This window comes from Pleurodeles waltl, chromosome 7, assembly GCF_031143425.1.
Source record: "Pleurodeles waltl isolate 20211129_DDA chromosome 7, aPleWal1.hap1.20221129, whole genome shotgun sequence".
NCBI lineage: Eukaryota > Metazoa > Chordata > Amphibia > Caudata > Salamandridae > Pleurodeles > Pleurodeles waltl.
The window spans coordinates 1192209669-1192225560 of NC_090446.1; the positions used below are offsets into that span (position 1 = coordinate 1192209669).

The 15892-nt window shown below is 40.9% G+C and overlaps 1 protein-coding gene across 4 annotated transcripts in view; it reads right to left on the minus strand.

Moving 5' to 3' along the window:
- LOC138246083 (bMERB domain-containing protein 1-like) overlaps nucleotides 1–15892 on the minus strand; it is a 340342-nt gene that overhangs the window by 156664 nt on the left and 167786 nt on the right. For all 4 annotated transcript variants that reach the window (XM_069200306.1, XM_069200307.1, XM_069200303.1 and 1 more), the window contains exon 3: nucleotides 10033–10106. In XM_069200306.1, the coding sequence (XP_069056407.1) occupies nucleotides 10033–10106 (74 nt within the window). The remainder of the gene's footprint in view (nucleotides 1–10032; nucleotides 10107–15892) is intronic.

Below are 15892 nucleotides of genomic sequence, written 5' to 3' on the forward strand. Positions count from 1 at the left end.
CACTGCATCCGGCCGACCCTGTGTCGCTGAGGGTGTGTTTTGTGTGCCTACTTGTGTCCCCCCCCCAGTGCTCTACAAAACCCCCCTGGTCTACCCCCTGAGGATGCGGGTACTTACCTGCTGGCAGACTGGAACCGGAGCACCCCTGTTCTCCATAGACGCCTATGTGCTTTGGGTACCTCTTTGACCTCTGCACCTGACCAGCCCTGAGCTGCTGGTGTGGTAACTTTGGGGTTTGCAGTGTCTACTTTTAAAGTAGCTTATTGCCATTTTAACGAAAACTGTATATGTTATTGCTCTAATTCAAAGTTCCTAACTTACCTATGTGGAGTACCTTGCATTTTATGTATCTACTTCAAATCTTGAACTTGTAGTTCTAAAAATAAATTAAGAAAATAGATTTTTCTATATAAAAACTATTGGCCTGGAGTTAAATCTTTGAGTGTGTATTCCTCATTTATTGCCTGTGTGTGTACAACAAATGCTTAACAGTACCCTCTGATAAGCCTACTGCTCGACCACACTACCACAAAATAGAGCATTAGAATTATCTAATTTTGCCACTCTCTTACCTCTAAGGGGACCCTTTGGACTCTGTGCACACTATCTCTTACTTTGAGATAGTATATACAGAGCCAACTTCCTACAAAGATGTCATTCAATGAGAAGCCCGGAGACTAGACAGCCTAACAGTGGGCAATGCTTAAGCGATGATCTTCCAAGACTATATCCCGTCAGTTCAGCTCCAGCGGCACACCTTATTTGTAGTGAAACGCAAATTGAGTGACTCCAGCATCCAGCATTTGCTCCTGTTTCCAGCTCACCTCTGGGTCTAGGCGGACGGTCAATCTCACTTTTTAACAGAGCCCAAAGAGGCATAGGAGTGGGTAGTGAAGAGTCTTCCCTGTCATAAACACAGACTACTAACTTAAATTCCTCCGGGGGAAACCAATGTAGGCACAGGGAGAGACTGGGTGAAGGTCATAATTTCAGGCTGACGTGAAGAGTGTCACTTGTGGTGGAGGAGACCACGAGGAGCAGGGAGAGCATTGCGGGTGGCTGTTGCTGTAGCATGAATAACTGGCTGTGTGTCGCAAATGGTAGTGGCTGTAGCATGAAGATCCTGCCGGGCATTGTGGGTGGTCACTGCTGGAGATTGAAGTTAGCGGTCACCTGGGGATATTGATGCTGTAGTGCGAAATGCAGATCTTGGATTGTCACTTACCACTGGTGGCCACTGTAGCACGAAGAGCCAGGGTCACCAGAGCTACTCATTGGCAATAAACACAGGTGGCAAGATCTTGGCACGAATGGGACCGTTCACGGGTGTGAATAGCCCAAAACATCAGGATTCCTCCTTTTCTTGGAAGGGGAGTTCAACTGATGTCAGACCATAAGTCCAGGACCTGAGGAACAACTCTTGGGGGAACTCCCTCCAGCAGAGGCCGGCAGGGCTCAGGCAGGTTCAGTTGCTGGTCCTGTTGCAGGTCCAGGCAGCAGGTCAGCTGAACAGATGCAAGGAAGTCCCTGGAGCTTGGTATGTCCCTGTATCTCTGAACATGAGGTCAATCAGGTGACCCTTGGAGTCACTTCCGCATGAGATGAACGGTGCAGGCCCAGCCTTCCTTCTCAGCAAGCAGGGCAGCAGGCGTCTTTCTTCTTTAGTGTCCACAGATCCCGAAGTGCACAGAAAAGAGGGTTCTGAGGGTCCAATATTTGTATTTGGTGACAGCTTTGAAGTAGGAGAAAATTCTTGATTTTTCCACTCCCAGAGTTGTTTAGAATTTCCTGACTCTTTACCCTGGCCCCAGCTTGTCTGGGGATACAAAAGACTAGTTTCAAACCCATTGTGAGTGTGCTGAGGAAAAGTATTTGTAGTGCGCAAGTGTGGTAGGTGATAGCTTCTTCCCCATCATGCAAAAGTGTGAAGGAGGCTTCACGAAATAAACGGTATTATCATAGACGGCAAGAAATCCTGCACTTGAGATCCGATAACCCAGAATAAACTGGGTCTTAACGATATATGGACCTCAGCATCACCCACTGTCTTTAGAATTGTAGTTAATAAGAGTGTAAAAAGACTTTAGCAATTGCACAATAAGGATATTATGGCCAAAAAAAAGCACACAGTTGCACTGTTTGAAATTCGTATGTCCTCGTTCTTTGCCTACAATATCTTTGAAAAAATATATAAGATGTTGAAGTTCCTTTCATACAGAATGGGCAACTTTCCTACAAAGGATTTTGTCCGATAATGGAAAGCAAAATGGCTTGATGCAAATTGCAGGCTTTTTCGTTTTAATGAAGAGACACTGTTGCGCATTGTAAGTATAAGTCCAACTTTGCTGGAGCCTTGCAGGAAATTGCTAAGGAAATGTTTTAATCAACTTAAAATACGGTCGTGCAGGCAGGCCCTGGTTCAGATTTTAAACGGCCAGCACACTAACTAAGCTGTAATTTTGCTAAATGTACAGACCATTTCTTAAAGTTATTGTAAATGATTTGATTTTTAAGTGGGACTGTTCGTACCTGAATTGCTGGTTGTAGCATTTTATCCTTGCCTGATTTATATCTATAAGACTGAGAAAGAGATTGGTCGGGCCCACCATGAATCCAAAATTTATATTTGATGCATTATACAGTCATGATGTTTGTATATGGCTTTGAAATACTTAGCATCCCTCCCATAACCTTGTGTTACTAGCAGGGTCATAGCGTAAGTGCATTTCACATAGACAGCCCATCAGTTGTCTGACACCGCAGAGCCTCAGCACTGTCCCTACTAGTCGTCGGTGCCTCATCTTATGATAGTGAGTTCCCAGAGTACAGTACTATTATTTCTAGAGCTTAAAGCATGCCCAGTTGCTTTCTACAGTTAAAGCACCATGTGCTTGCCTTGCTGCATGTGCATAACTGTGATCGAGACAGATTCACCATTTGATTTATAAAGCCTCTGGGCTGCTGTATCTTTGTGGCCTCCCCGATACAGACCTGTATTTATGCCTACATGTGAGTATGAGGTTAGAATGCCTGAGCCTGGGCCTAGGAGATCAGGTGTGTGTATTGTGTACTGATGCCAATGGTCAACTACTGTCTTTTAAACCCATTTAGCTTTCATTGACGACTTTGTTCAAGTGTGCCTAAAATGCACCATTTGCCTCTCAGTAATCCTTGGGTGGTACATTTCAATCTGATGTAACTTTGTGCATTGCTGGTATTTAGCGATGAGCATGGCCAGTGTACTTACATGGCACTCTATGTTAGTCATTTTCACCAAAATTGCTAGTTAGAGAGCCGTCAGGTCCGTTGTAAAATCGTATTTTATTTGTAAAAAAAATACTATACATATTATCAAGCTTTTTTTTTACAGTGCAACATGTTGCGCTCTTTGGCTCAGAAATTTCTTGAGAAGACCTACAATATACTTCAAATTTTGAGGATTAGAAACGAAAAATGCCCTGTGTATTAGTCCAGAGGAAACCCCATTTTAAGTATCCTTCTTTCCCCTATATCCCTTTTGCAGCTGCAAAGTGCAAATTTGCAATAGCGCAGGGTTTAAAAAATTGCAAGTATGCAAAAATAGGGACTAACACACATGCAGTGCACTTCATTTTCCATTTTTGCACGTGCAAAGAGCACATTTGCGCTATTTGTTCGCAGGACTTCCCTGAGGAATACCCTGCTGGGAATCGCAGGAGCAAACTGCATTTTGAGCACCCCTCATAATCCCTTTTGGGGCAAAAGGGATTGTACGTGTATACATAAATGAGTAATGTTTGGAATAACTGTCTCTAATGACATTCACTATCAGGAATGCAATTACGTATCTCATACCTCCAGTCGCGGCTCGCGTGACGGTGAAGGGGCGGGGCATAATGGGGAAAGGAGGGTGGAATGAAACAAAAAAAAATGTTTAACATACCTGTGCCGCTGCCTTCTGAACCGCGCTGCTCCTCTGCCTGCAGGCACAGGCTCCCAGCCTGCCCTGAGCCAATCTGGGCACTACCAGGCAGACTGGGAGCCTGTGCAGGCTCTCTCAAGCCTTGAGAGTCTTGAGATAGGCTACTGCGCATGTATGTTTGGCCGGCTCAAGACGGCTAGCCAAACATACATGAGCAGTGAGGGGGAGTGCTGAGCACTCCCCCTCATTGCTTGTCACCCCCGTGGTCCCGCCCCTTTTCCACAAAAACGATAATAAACAAAGTTTATTATCGTTTTTGTAGAAAAGGTTTGCAGCTGTAGCTGCTGGCGGGGGGGCAACACTCCTCCGCCCTTAGGGAGGAGTTGCCCCTGCATACCTCCATTTAGTTCAGACTCTACTCAAAATATGTACACTGTAGCTCTTGTGTTCCCTCTTCAATCAAAAGAGGTGGAAAAGGAAGGAAAATGATCCAATCAGTTGGTGCTTTCTCAACGAGACTGGATGGAGGCAACTGGTATCAAAAGACTTAGAAATGACATAACGTATCATAATAAAACAAGTTGAAAACTATGGTTTAAGTATGTCTGGAAACTTGGGTGCTACAAAGGACTTGGCCTCCAGCAGGACACATTGGCTTCATAGCACCTATAGGCTAGCCCTGACCCAGGGCATTTACTTGTATGGTTCTCTGGGGTCTCTACCATGGTCCATAACAATCAGCACCCCAGGGAGGCTTATGCAGTGCTGCGAAAACAGGCCATGCCCACTCTTCTGATGTCACTGCACCAGTTTGGGCCATTAGTGCGAGTTATACCTTCCCCAGCACAGGTACAGAGGGACCCTCTCCCTCTTCATGATGCATCCTCCTAAAAAATGACTCTCTTGATTGGTTCACTGCAAAAATTCTGCAGTCCTCCGTGTTTAGCTGCTTGGTGTGCTCCTTCTCCTTTCTCATTCACCCTGAATGGTGGGGCGGTACCCCCAACACCCCTCAGCACCAGCCGCCCCTGCGTCACTGTGGTGAAAGTGAACCAGAGTCACTGTGACAAAGAATTTAAAAAGTGACATAATAAACGAAAGAGAGCCAGACAAGGGATATAGAAGTAAGAAAAATTAGCAAAAAAGAAGACAGGGTGAGTGAGAATGTGATTACGTTCTGAGTTAAAACGCCATGCAAGAATACGATTTCCTAAATTAATGAAACAAATAAACTAACTCAAGCGAACTCTGAATTGCAGATTCACAAATCTGTGAAGCCTCACAGCTCCCAGCGTAATTTATTTCAAACTGTGGATTGCTGAGGGAAGAGCACAGGTATTTGTAGTTCAAAAAACACAACAAACCGCTCAGGGCAATGATAGGATCTGTGCCATTTGACAACCTGTACCCGGCCTGTGAGGTCCTGCTCTAAGATGTCCTCCCACAAAAATGCAGAAAGCATGCTATATTTCAAACAATGTCTGTTTTACTAAGGTATGGGGCCAGATGTATCATTTATCCAAATAGTGATTACCTAATTGCCATTATCTACGAATCGCAATGATGTAATTCCTTTTTGAATGTATGAAACTCCAGGAGTTTCATTTAGTGATTCCCAATGGCTCGCAAATCAACCTACCTCAATAATATTCATGAGGTCGGTCGTAATTTGTGACCCATTGTGAATGGATATATTCACAGGGATGGTGGCCTGCTGGGCTCAGCAGACCACCATGTCTGTCTTTGCTTTTAAATAAAGCAATCTTTTTTTTCTAAATGAAGCCCATTTTCCTTAAAGGAAAACAGGTTGTGTTTAAAAAAGAAAAATGAAAAGTTTTCTTTTCATTTTTCAATAGTAGGCAGTGGTCCCTGGGACCACTGCCTGCTCTTAAAACATGTTTTCACATGCATTCGCAAAGGGGAAGGAGAACCCTTCCCGTTTGCAAATGGGTTACCACCTACTTGAAGTAAGTGGTAAAATGGGATTGTTTTGCGACTGCATTTCGTTCACAAAACATTCCTGTATACCGCTGCTATTCGGTATTAGGAAGGGACCCCCTTGACACGCCCCTTCCTAATACCGAATCGGTATGTAGTCACAAATTGGAATTCATACATCCAAATGCATTTTTGTAGTTGCAAATGGCCCAATTGCAAAAATGCATGATACAGCTGGCCCATAATTCCTTGAGTTGGTTGTAAAGCAGAGAAATATTGCTTTATTCGAGGTAACGGTTTTGGACAAATATACTATGAAGTTGTGGAAACAGAATATGCCATTCAGATGTGTTTTCCTCCACTCTGGCAGTCGAACGTTGCACGTTCATTAGAAATGCACAACTCTCAACGTGGTGGCAAAAACACATATCTGACATGGCATAACATGAGGTCTATGCTGAGGGGAAAGATATGTGAAATATAAGCAATTAAACACGACAGCTTGACAAGCATGCCAAAAATAACCATTTTGGACACATGCTCAGAACTCTGCCTGTATCTGAGTCCTCTGTAGTTAGACATTGTTTGTTGCAGACATGAAGCGTGTTTAATGAACGAAGAGAATGTATTAAGTGAGAAAAAGGCGCACTCTCAGAACATGTGAACGGAATTTATTTGTACGCCAGACAGAGTTTCAGCACACTTGAAATGAATTAAAAATAATGCTTGTAGTTAAAAAAGCTGAATGAAAGTTTTCTCTGCATTTATTGTTTCTTTGTATGGACTCATACATGGATGAATCGGGTGAAGTAAAATGTGGAAACCTACGCCAAAAATCTATCTTGGACACCCAGCACCCCAGTCCTACAACCAAACACTCCTAGGTACAGTTTTACTCTACCACAGAGGCTTTTACGCGGGGTTTCTTGCTCATATCTGGCGCAGGAGTGAGAAGAGTATTATGGGGTAGCAAGACTCGCATAAAATGATTAAGGGCCAGATGTAGCAAAGGTTTTTACCCATTCTGTGTCTATGGGAAAAAGTGTTCGTACATATGGCCCTACATGCTCTGATTTCGGACTTGTCTGTGATAACTGTCGAATTAGGTGACATGTTTTTGGAAAATAACTGGTGGTCAAATGTAGGATCATCGAGAAAGAAATGCCCCTGAATCCTGATTTGGCAGAGAGGAGTTTGGTGTTGGTGTGGTAAGCAGGAGGGGTGAGCAGCGGTTCAGACGGGGACAAAGCCACAAATGGCTTTGAACATCAGTGTAAGGAATGTGTAGGAGGATCAGGGGCCTAACTTCAGCAAGGATGTCTTGTGTGTTACACCCCCCTAATAAATCATTTTATTTGATTTTTGATTTCATAAAGAGCTCGAATGCCCAAAGGCGTCTTGGTACTAGAACTGTCACATCAGGGGGATTGAGAACAAGAGCAGAAGCCTAGTGAGTGAAAAGAAAGGTTTTAAGGGATTTCCGAAACACCAGTAGGTCTGAACAATTATTCAAATTCAGAGGAAGAGAATTACACAGTTTTATGGTCTTAAAAAAGCAATTTCTACCTCCCCAGGAAGCTCATTTACCCCAGGCAGAACTAGATAGACATTTGGTTGCTCCTGATCTGAGATTAGAAGAGGGTGTGTACCAGGTAAATCTATACCGGATGCATCTTGGGGCAATGTGTAAGGCTTTGAAAGCTATGCAGAGAGCTTTAAATTCAGTTCTCTTTGCCACTAGAAGCCAATGAAGCTTTTTTTTTTCAAAGCTTGAGACACTGGCTGATGTTTTGGAATATTTCTCAAGAGCGGAACCAATGCGTTCTGTAACATCTGAAGTCTGAGTAGGAGCTTTTTCCTTATGCCTAAAAACAACGTATTGATGTAATCTAGTTTTGTAGAACCAGAGTGATGATCAGGGTCTTTTGAAGATCTGCAGCAATAAAACAACAGACTTTCCTGATTATCTTTAGGGTAAAAAATATGGAAGAAACTAGCATATTAATCTGGTCTTCAAAATTGAGTTTGTTGTCAAAGAGCATCCCCAGGTTTTTCACTTTCCATACTGGAAGAGGAGGCGATCCCATTACTTGAGGCCACTAGTTTTGACCCCAAAGTGAGCTGTCATTGCCAAACAAATGAACCTCTGTTTTACTGGAATTAAGTTGTAAACAATTTCAGCTATACAGCTGCTGATTTGTGACATGCAAGACCTACATTTGGCAGCAGTGTCTTCTGGATTACTAGAGATGGATACCACTATTTGAGTGTAATCGGCGTAAGAAATCACCAGAAATACATATGTACATGTATTTTGTGGAAAATAATGGGGTAAAGGTGCATTCAGTCGGGTATGGTGGGGTGTCTGTCAGATTTCGCCAGAAATATAAGCATACACACAGACAAAAAAGAACACAGACTCTCACTCTGTTTTGAAAGTCGTCAAAAATGTCGGTCATTTTACAAAATATTGTGTTTTTTCTCACTTAGTACTACTATCAGTCCGTATTCCTCTCCCTTTCCGCTGCCCCTTTTACCCCTCTCATGCACCCTGCTTGGTGTATTATGTATTTAACAGGATAGGCTGGTGTGATTGCTGGAAAGTCTGAAGCTTCCTCCCCCCAATCTTACTGAGTAAGATACGCTCCTGAGGAGGATATGTTGCATACATAGATCCACACAGTTTCAGACCTTAAGCGGGTAGGTATGCCCCCTGAATATCAAAGCTAGAATATTAAAGTACACAAGTATTGAGGATAAAGGTAAGTAAGGTAAGTAAGGTTTTTCTATACCTATACGTAAATGTACATCGATAATATATATATATATATATATATATATATATATATATATATATATATATATATATATTAATAGCATGCAAATGTGGAGTTAGGAACAGTAAATCTATATTTCCTCAATATGCACTTACCATTCGATATTTTGGTCATTGATATTTTGTCAATTAAATTTTTGCATCTTGATTTTCTTGGCCTCGATATTCAGTAGTACAACCAAGTAGGAGATTAATTTTGGAAGAGGAAGAACAGCACTGGGAAGAAGTAGCAGGGAAGACAAAAGAGGAGGGCGTTGCAATATGTCAGTTTGCTAAGGCAGCTACATTAACTAGGATCTTGGTTGCACTGAAGATGACATGAAGGTGAAACGTATGGCTTTTGAATGCGTCGTTGTGAGCAGACATGCTGATTGTGATAACAAAGGGAGGTGGATCACCATTATTTCTTTATAAGATTGATCTTAGAAGTTACATACAAAGGACAATCAAAAATGGAGTCTGCAAAAAAAGTGGTAGAATGCTTTTTGGGTGTAGTGGGGGAGGAAAAGGATATGATGTCAGTGTTAGGAAGGTAAGAGTTAAACAATCCTTTGACATGTGGCATCAAATGTGAAAGTCCATTGGCGTGCACTGCATGAGTTTGTTAGGTAGTGAAGGAAAAGATATGTTCGTCACTGGCAAAGAGGTAATAGAAGAAATCCAAATAGGCGATAATGTCACCAAGAGAGGTGGTGAAGAGGCAGGAAAGAATGGCTGTCCACCAAACTTTTAAACGTCTTTTGTTTTTCAGAATCAAGCTCCCAAACTAGGACAGAGTTGATGGAAACATTGCGGCCCACCCATCTCTAAATGAGAGAAACCAATGTTTCATGGTGTTTAACCTTGACTCTTAGTTGCCAGTGTCTCCTGCCTGTTTGTGTTTGCCTACTGGATACCAGTATGTTCTTATTGCCAGTGTTGGACTCTACGCTGAGAGTCTACTTGTTGTAAGAATGTAGGCCCCTCGGATCTGGTTGTTACTTTTGATATACCGATTAACAATGTCTCCTGGTTTTAGGACTATCAGCAGGCAGATGGTTGTCAGTGATGGGCTATACACTGATACTATACTGTCTTCTGACTGTGAGTGACTGGCTGTGAGTAGCACTGTCCCATAGTTAGTAGGTTTTATCAGGTAGCAGTGGCTCATGATAGTCAGATTTTAGCTATGAATTGCTAAGGGCTTCAATGTTTCCTGGTTGCTAGTGATGTCTTGGGCTGGCAGTGTTCTCCGATCACTAGTGTTTGTCTCTTGATTAGTAACATACCTGGAAAACGAATGGCTATTAATGTGAAAAAGGAGGAGGAAATAGAACCAGTTACACTAGTTTTACAAGCACCCATTTTCCCATCTCACCTGGAACTGAGACTAGTTTCTGCAGCTCTTTCTTTAATCGAGTAATTTCTTTGCACAGCTGAATATCATCCATCCTGTAAGGAGAAAGAAAGTGGGACAAATTGAATTACATAGAATATCAAGGAGATATAAGATATCAATTCAGCAATACATTTCACTCTTCCTCAAGAGAGTACCCAGAAGATTAAAATACTCCCCCACTTTTAACCATAGCTCTAATGTCACCAAGTACGTGAAGCAGGTGAGTCTGAACCTCCCTAGAAGAGCTCAGTTGTAGCTTCCATCCAAGCATCTGTCCATCCTTTCACACTTTCAACCACTTGCCTTCGATCCATCCATCCATTCATCCATCATTTGACTAACCCATCCATCAATAATGCCTTACATCCATTAAATGGTCCTGTTGTCCATCCATTTATATAGCCATCCTCTCAGATTTCTATTTACTTTGCCATATAACCATGCATTCAGATTTACTACACTGTCCATCCATCCCTCCATCCGTGTAGATTGCCATTTACTCTTCCATCCTTTGACCCATCCGTCGACCCTCCCTCCAGTGTTTCTATTTATCCTGCCATACTTTCACCCACTCAACATCCATCCTTCCATCCAGCCATTCTTTCTGATTTCCATTTAGTTAGCTATCCATCCATCAACCCATCCATCCATCTATTCTCTCAGATTTCCATTTACTCAGCCATCCTTTCAATCCATTCATCCTCTGAGAGTTTCATTACCCTATCGTCCTTTCTTCCACCCATCTACCCATCCTCTTACCCACTCATCCATCCATTCTTTCACCTACCCATCCACCATTTTACCCACGCACCCATCCATCCTTTCCTCTAACCATCCTTTCACCTACTTATCCATCAATCCTTTCATTCACTCATGCATCCACTTGCCCATCAGTTTTTCCCTTATCGATCAGCCCATTTTTATTTCTTCCTTTTAGCACTATTTATGAGTTTTTATCTGCCATGTTGCAGATAAATAAGAGCCATAAAGAACCCCACTCCTGCTGTACCTGTTAAAGCTGTGAGCTTGCAATGTTCCTTCTGGTCCTTAATATCAGCTCGACAAGCTCTACTCTATGCTGGACTACTGATGTCTCAAAAGAGCTTGATCTGCCTGTGTACAGAGACCATGCCATACCAATTCATGAGGTTATTTTATGCTCTGTTATGTTACCAAGGTTTGTATAGTGCACTTCTCCCAAATGTACATTGTTGAAGTGCTAATGTAATCTGGGATTGCTTATTAAAAAGTCATGTTGGTCTAGTGTAATTGTTTCACTAGTGAATTGTAGATCTGGATAATGTATTGTTTATTGATGGTGCACTATGTGTATAGATACTTGTGCTGTTGGAATTCAACCTCATAATAGCTGACTATGATATGATAAAAATGAGCTGTGGGATATAAGTGGTATACCCTGTATAAAGTATTCTGTTGGATGAGTAGGGCATATCAATGTGGCATGCACCAGTTGTAGTTCCATAAGAGCCAAGCATGTAGACTATTTCAGCTGTGTTGAATGTTCATGTCATGTTGTGTCTAGTTTTGTTGGACTTGGCCCTTTCTACAGGGTGATCCTCAGAATGTTTGACGTTTCCCACCATTTTTTGCTGAATTCATTTTTGTTGGCTCTAGGAATCTGGGCACTTTACCACTGCTAAACATGGCTAAACTGCAAGTGCTCTATGCTTAAAACATGGTTACATGGTTACATTGACTAATCCACAATAGGCATATTTAATTTCCTATATGTCCCTAGTAACGTGCATTACATGTGCCAAGGGAATGTAAATTAAATGCAACTAGTGGGCCTGTAACACTTATTGTACCACCCTCTTAAGTAGCACTTTAAACATGTTCCTGACCTGCCACTGCAGTGTCTGTGTATGCAGTTTAAAACTGCCATGTTGACCTGGTAAGTTAACCTACTAGCTGGGCCCAAACCCTTATTTTTATTGCATATAGATCACCCCTAAGGTAGGCCAATGGGCATGGTGCAGTGTATTTAACAAGCAGGACATGTACTTTAAAGTTTTACTTGTACTGGTAATGAGATACTCTTAAATTCATTGTTCAATACTGCAAGGCCTATCTCTCCCATAGGATAAAATTGGGATTACATTTTATAACTGTAATCTCCAATTGGGAAGAGATGGGACCCTCCAGTTTGAGATCTCTGGAATCACAATTTGAAATCACAACTTATGGGAAGTTCGATTTTGCATTGTAGTTCTGAAAATGCCACTTTTAGAAAGTTGGCACTTTCTTACTTTAAACATCTGCTGCCTTCTGTCTGTCTACAAAACATGTCTGGGATGGGTGACAGCTGGCTTTGTGCATTCCCTCTGGATAGCCACGCACAAAGGAAGGTAAGATTTGACTGAGTGGCCATCTGCATGTTGATCGGTCATCCTAAGCATGATGGATGCAGACACTTACACTTGAAAGGGCTGTGTTCTGTCCCCACACAAAGGGTTGCATACCCCACTCTAGTGGGTCTTGAGCCAGGTGTCAGGAAAACCGTTGCCAGCATTGTCAGGTTTTTCCCTCAGCAAAAGCGATTCCCCTTTTCTCTGTACCCACGTTGGTTGCAGCGGCGTCCTCACTCCCGGTGGCTCTTGCGAAGGCTGTTCCTAGAACTAGCCTCCTCAGGTTTAATTGCCACTCAAGATGGTGGCCGCAGATCTTTGTGAGGTCAGCGCTCTAGTGTTTCTACTTTAGTCTTGTGCTGTAGCTTCCCTCCAGCTGTTCCTCTCAGGGAGCCGTGCACTTCAACTGTCATCTTGAGGATAATGAGCAGTGTTCCTGTGGTGCTTGGCTTCATTGAGAATTCTTTCAGTATTGAGTAGTTAATCCTTTTTTCTTGGTACGGGGTGCACACCAGGGATTGTTTTCCCTTTTAGAGAAGCTGCATTTCTTTCCTTCTCCAGCACCTGGCTATTGGCTCTCTGAGGAAAATTCTCAACTGAACTTCAAGCAAATGCAGTAAGGAATTCTTCCGTATAATATCAAGACTTGCCAATATATATATATATATATATATATATATATATATATATATATATATATATATATATATATATATATATATATATTACCATTTGTTTCTCCCCTCCAGGAGCTTCTCTTGCCCGAGGCTGGTTGAAAATTCCAATCCAAGACAGAGAAATAAGGCGGCACCACCAGGATGAGATTCAAAATCCTTATTGTTCCAGTTATTAAGTTCTAAAGTGCTCAGTGCTCATAAACATGGTAACACGTTTGACCGTAGCCTTCAACAGACCATAGAGTTCATCGTGATAGAGTGCCCTTTTATATACAGAAAAAGAAGCCCTCCTACTTCACACCCATGCTCCATAACCATTGGAGTGTTGTTGATCCAGTCTTGATTTTACAATGTTCTTTTTGTTGCTTTATTTCATTATTTATAGTACCTTGGTGAGAATACTAATAGGATCTATGCTTGTTACATTAAACTACATTATCATTCATATAATATAAGGAGCATTTTAATGATATTATTCCACCTGGTAAAGTACCCTTTAGTGATTATATCTATTATTACCCAATAATGATTGCATTGTTGTAACCATATACTAATTATTCATTGCCTCATTTATAGATATGTCCCATATCCATTTCAAAATATCAAGGACTGGCATATCCTATCAGTCATCATTTTGCCTCTACCGAATTTTAACTTATATGTCATCTAAGGAATATTTGGAGTGAATTGATTGACATTCATATCACTGACCCATGTTGTAATATAGTTACATTGTATCTTTATAGAAAGATATTTATAATCAACTGTACACAAATAAAATCCAAGATTTCAAAAATGTAATATCACTATATATTGAATGTGTGCAGTGCTGGATATCTTTACAATCATACTATTATGATAAAGTATTTATCAAAGGTGCAGGTGCATTGTTATCTAAAGAATGTTTAAAGTTAATTTCATGAAATATAACACTCCAATAACTCACACTAACTACAATGCATTAGAAACCATTAATTTCTAAAATATACTGACCAGTTTCTTCTCTTTTGATGTTAAAATTCATTTCACAGATTGCTTTTGGTCAAATAAAATGATGACTGAAAGGATTTTGATGGCTCAGAAAAAATGTTAAAAGGAAAATACCCTATGCAGTGCCTGTGCTTTACCCTAAAACGTTTTATACCAATCAAATGCCCTGTAAAGTGCATATACTTTTCAATTAATTCTATATGTTGCTGATAATTATCGAAAAGTTTATTCTTACAGAGAATACCTATTCATCTTATTTTGCTATCTTCTCTCTATCAGATTTTACTCATATAGACATGTAAATAACTTTCAATATTGAATAACCTTCGTGGGATCTAATGTTACAGATGAATATGTAACTCTGCATCTGCATTCAAACCCCAGGGGCTCTCAGTTCCAATCAGGATAATCCATCTTGATTCAGTTCTCCACAAATGTTGTTCTTGATTTCCACCTGTGGGGTTGAGATTGATACGTTGTATCCCATAATGTTGTAGTCCTGTGTATTCTCCATTGTGTTGTTCCCAAACGTGCTTTGCCATTGAGTATGTCATATCTTTATTGTTGATTGCTCTTAAATGTTGGAGTATCCGAAGCTTTAATTTGTTTACTGCACTTCCCACATATTTTTTGCCACATCTGCATTCCAATACATAAATTACAAATGCTGTCTCACAAGTAATTCTTTCCCTAATTTTCATGATCTTTCCATTGTACGTCTGAAAGGTCGAAGTATTTTTTTCAATGGAACATGCTTTGCATTTCCCACATTTCCAAAATCCAAATTTGTTCTGGTCTAACCAGTTCGAAATATGTTTCTTCAGTGGAGCCACGAAACTACTAAACAAATGTTCTCCTAAGGAAAGTGCTTTTTTATACGTGACTTGTGGGTAAGCTGGTAATATCCTTTTCAGTGTCTCATCCAATTGCAATAAACTCCAATTTTTATTCAACAGTTTTTTAACCCCAGGACTGGCAGTATAAAACCTCATAATATATCTGATCTCACATTCTTCAGAAATCACTGAAGTATTCTTGTTTTTTGGCATGAAGAGTTCAATTTGTTTGCGTTTTCTCACCTTCATCATTGCATCCTTTAAGACAATATCTGGATATCCTCTCTGTGTGAAGCACATGTACGTATCTTCCAATTGTCTTTCACAGGCGGAGTCATCTGAATAATTCCGCCTTACCCTAAAAAATTCACCATATGGTATACTCCATTTGAGAGCTCGAGGATGGCCACTGTTGGCATGCAATAGACTATTTACACTTGTAGCTTTTCTATACGTCTGTGTGCATATCATATTCTCCTTTATATACACATCTACATACAAATAAGTTATTTTTGTTGTACTGATTTCATATGTAAATATTAACTGTTGTGGGTTATCATTAAAAGATATGATGAATTTCTCTAATGCTTCTTGTTCTCCCTCCCAAATCAAGAACAGATCATCAATGTACCAGACCCATAATACCACATGCTCTAAACTTTCTTGGTTATCTTCACACCAAATTGTTTCTGCTTCCCACCAACCCATAACACAAGATTAGCATATGTTGGCGCAAAGGAAGTACCCATCGCTGTTCCTCTCTTTTGTAAGTAATATTGACCATCAAAGAGGAAAATGTTATGAGCTAAACAATAGTGCAACATCTCCAAAATCATCTCTGTATGTTGTAATAAACCGATAGATCTTGCTCTTCGAAAATATTTACTAGCCTCAAGACCATCCTCATGTCTTATGGAAGTATAAAGAGAAACTACATCAATTGTGGCCATAATATATTCCTTCTTCC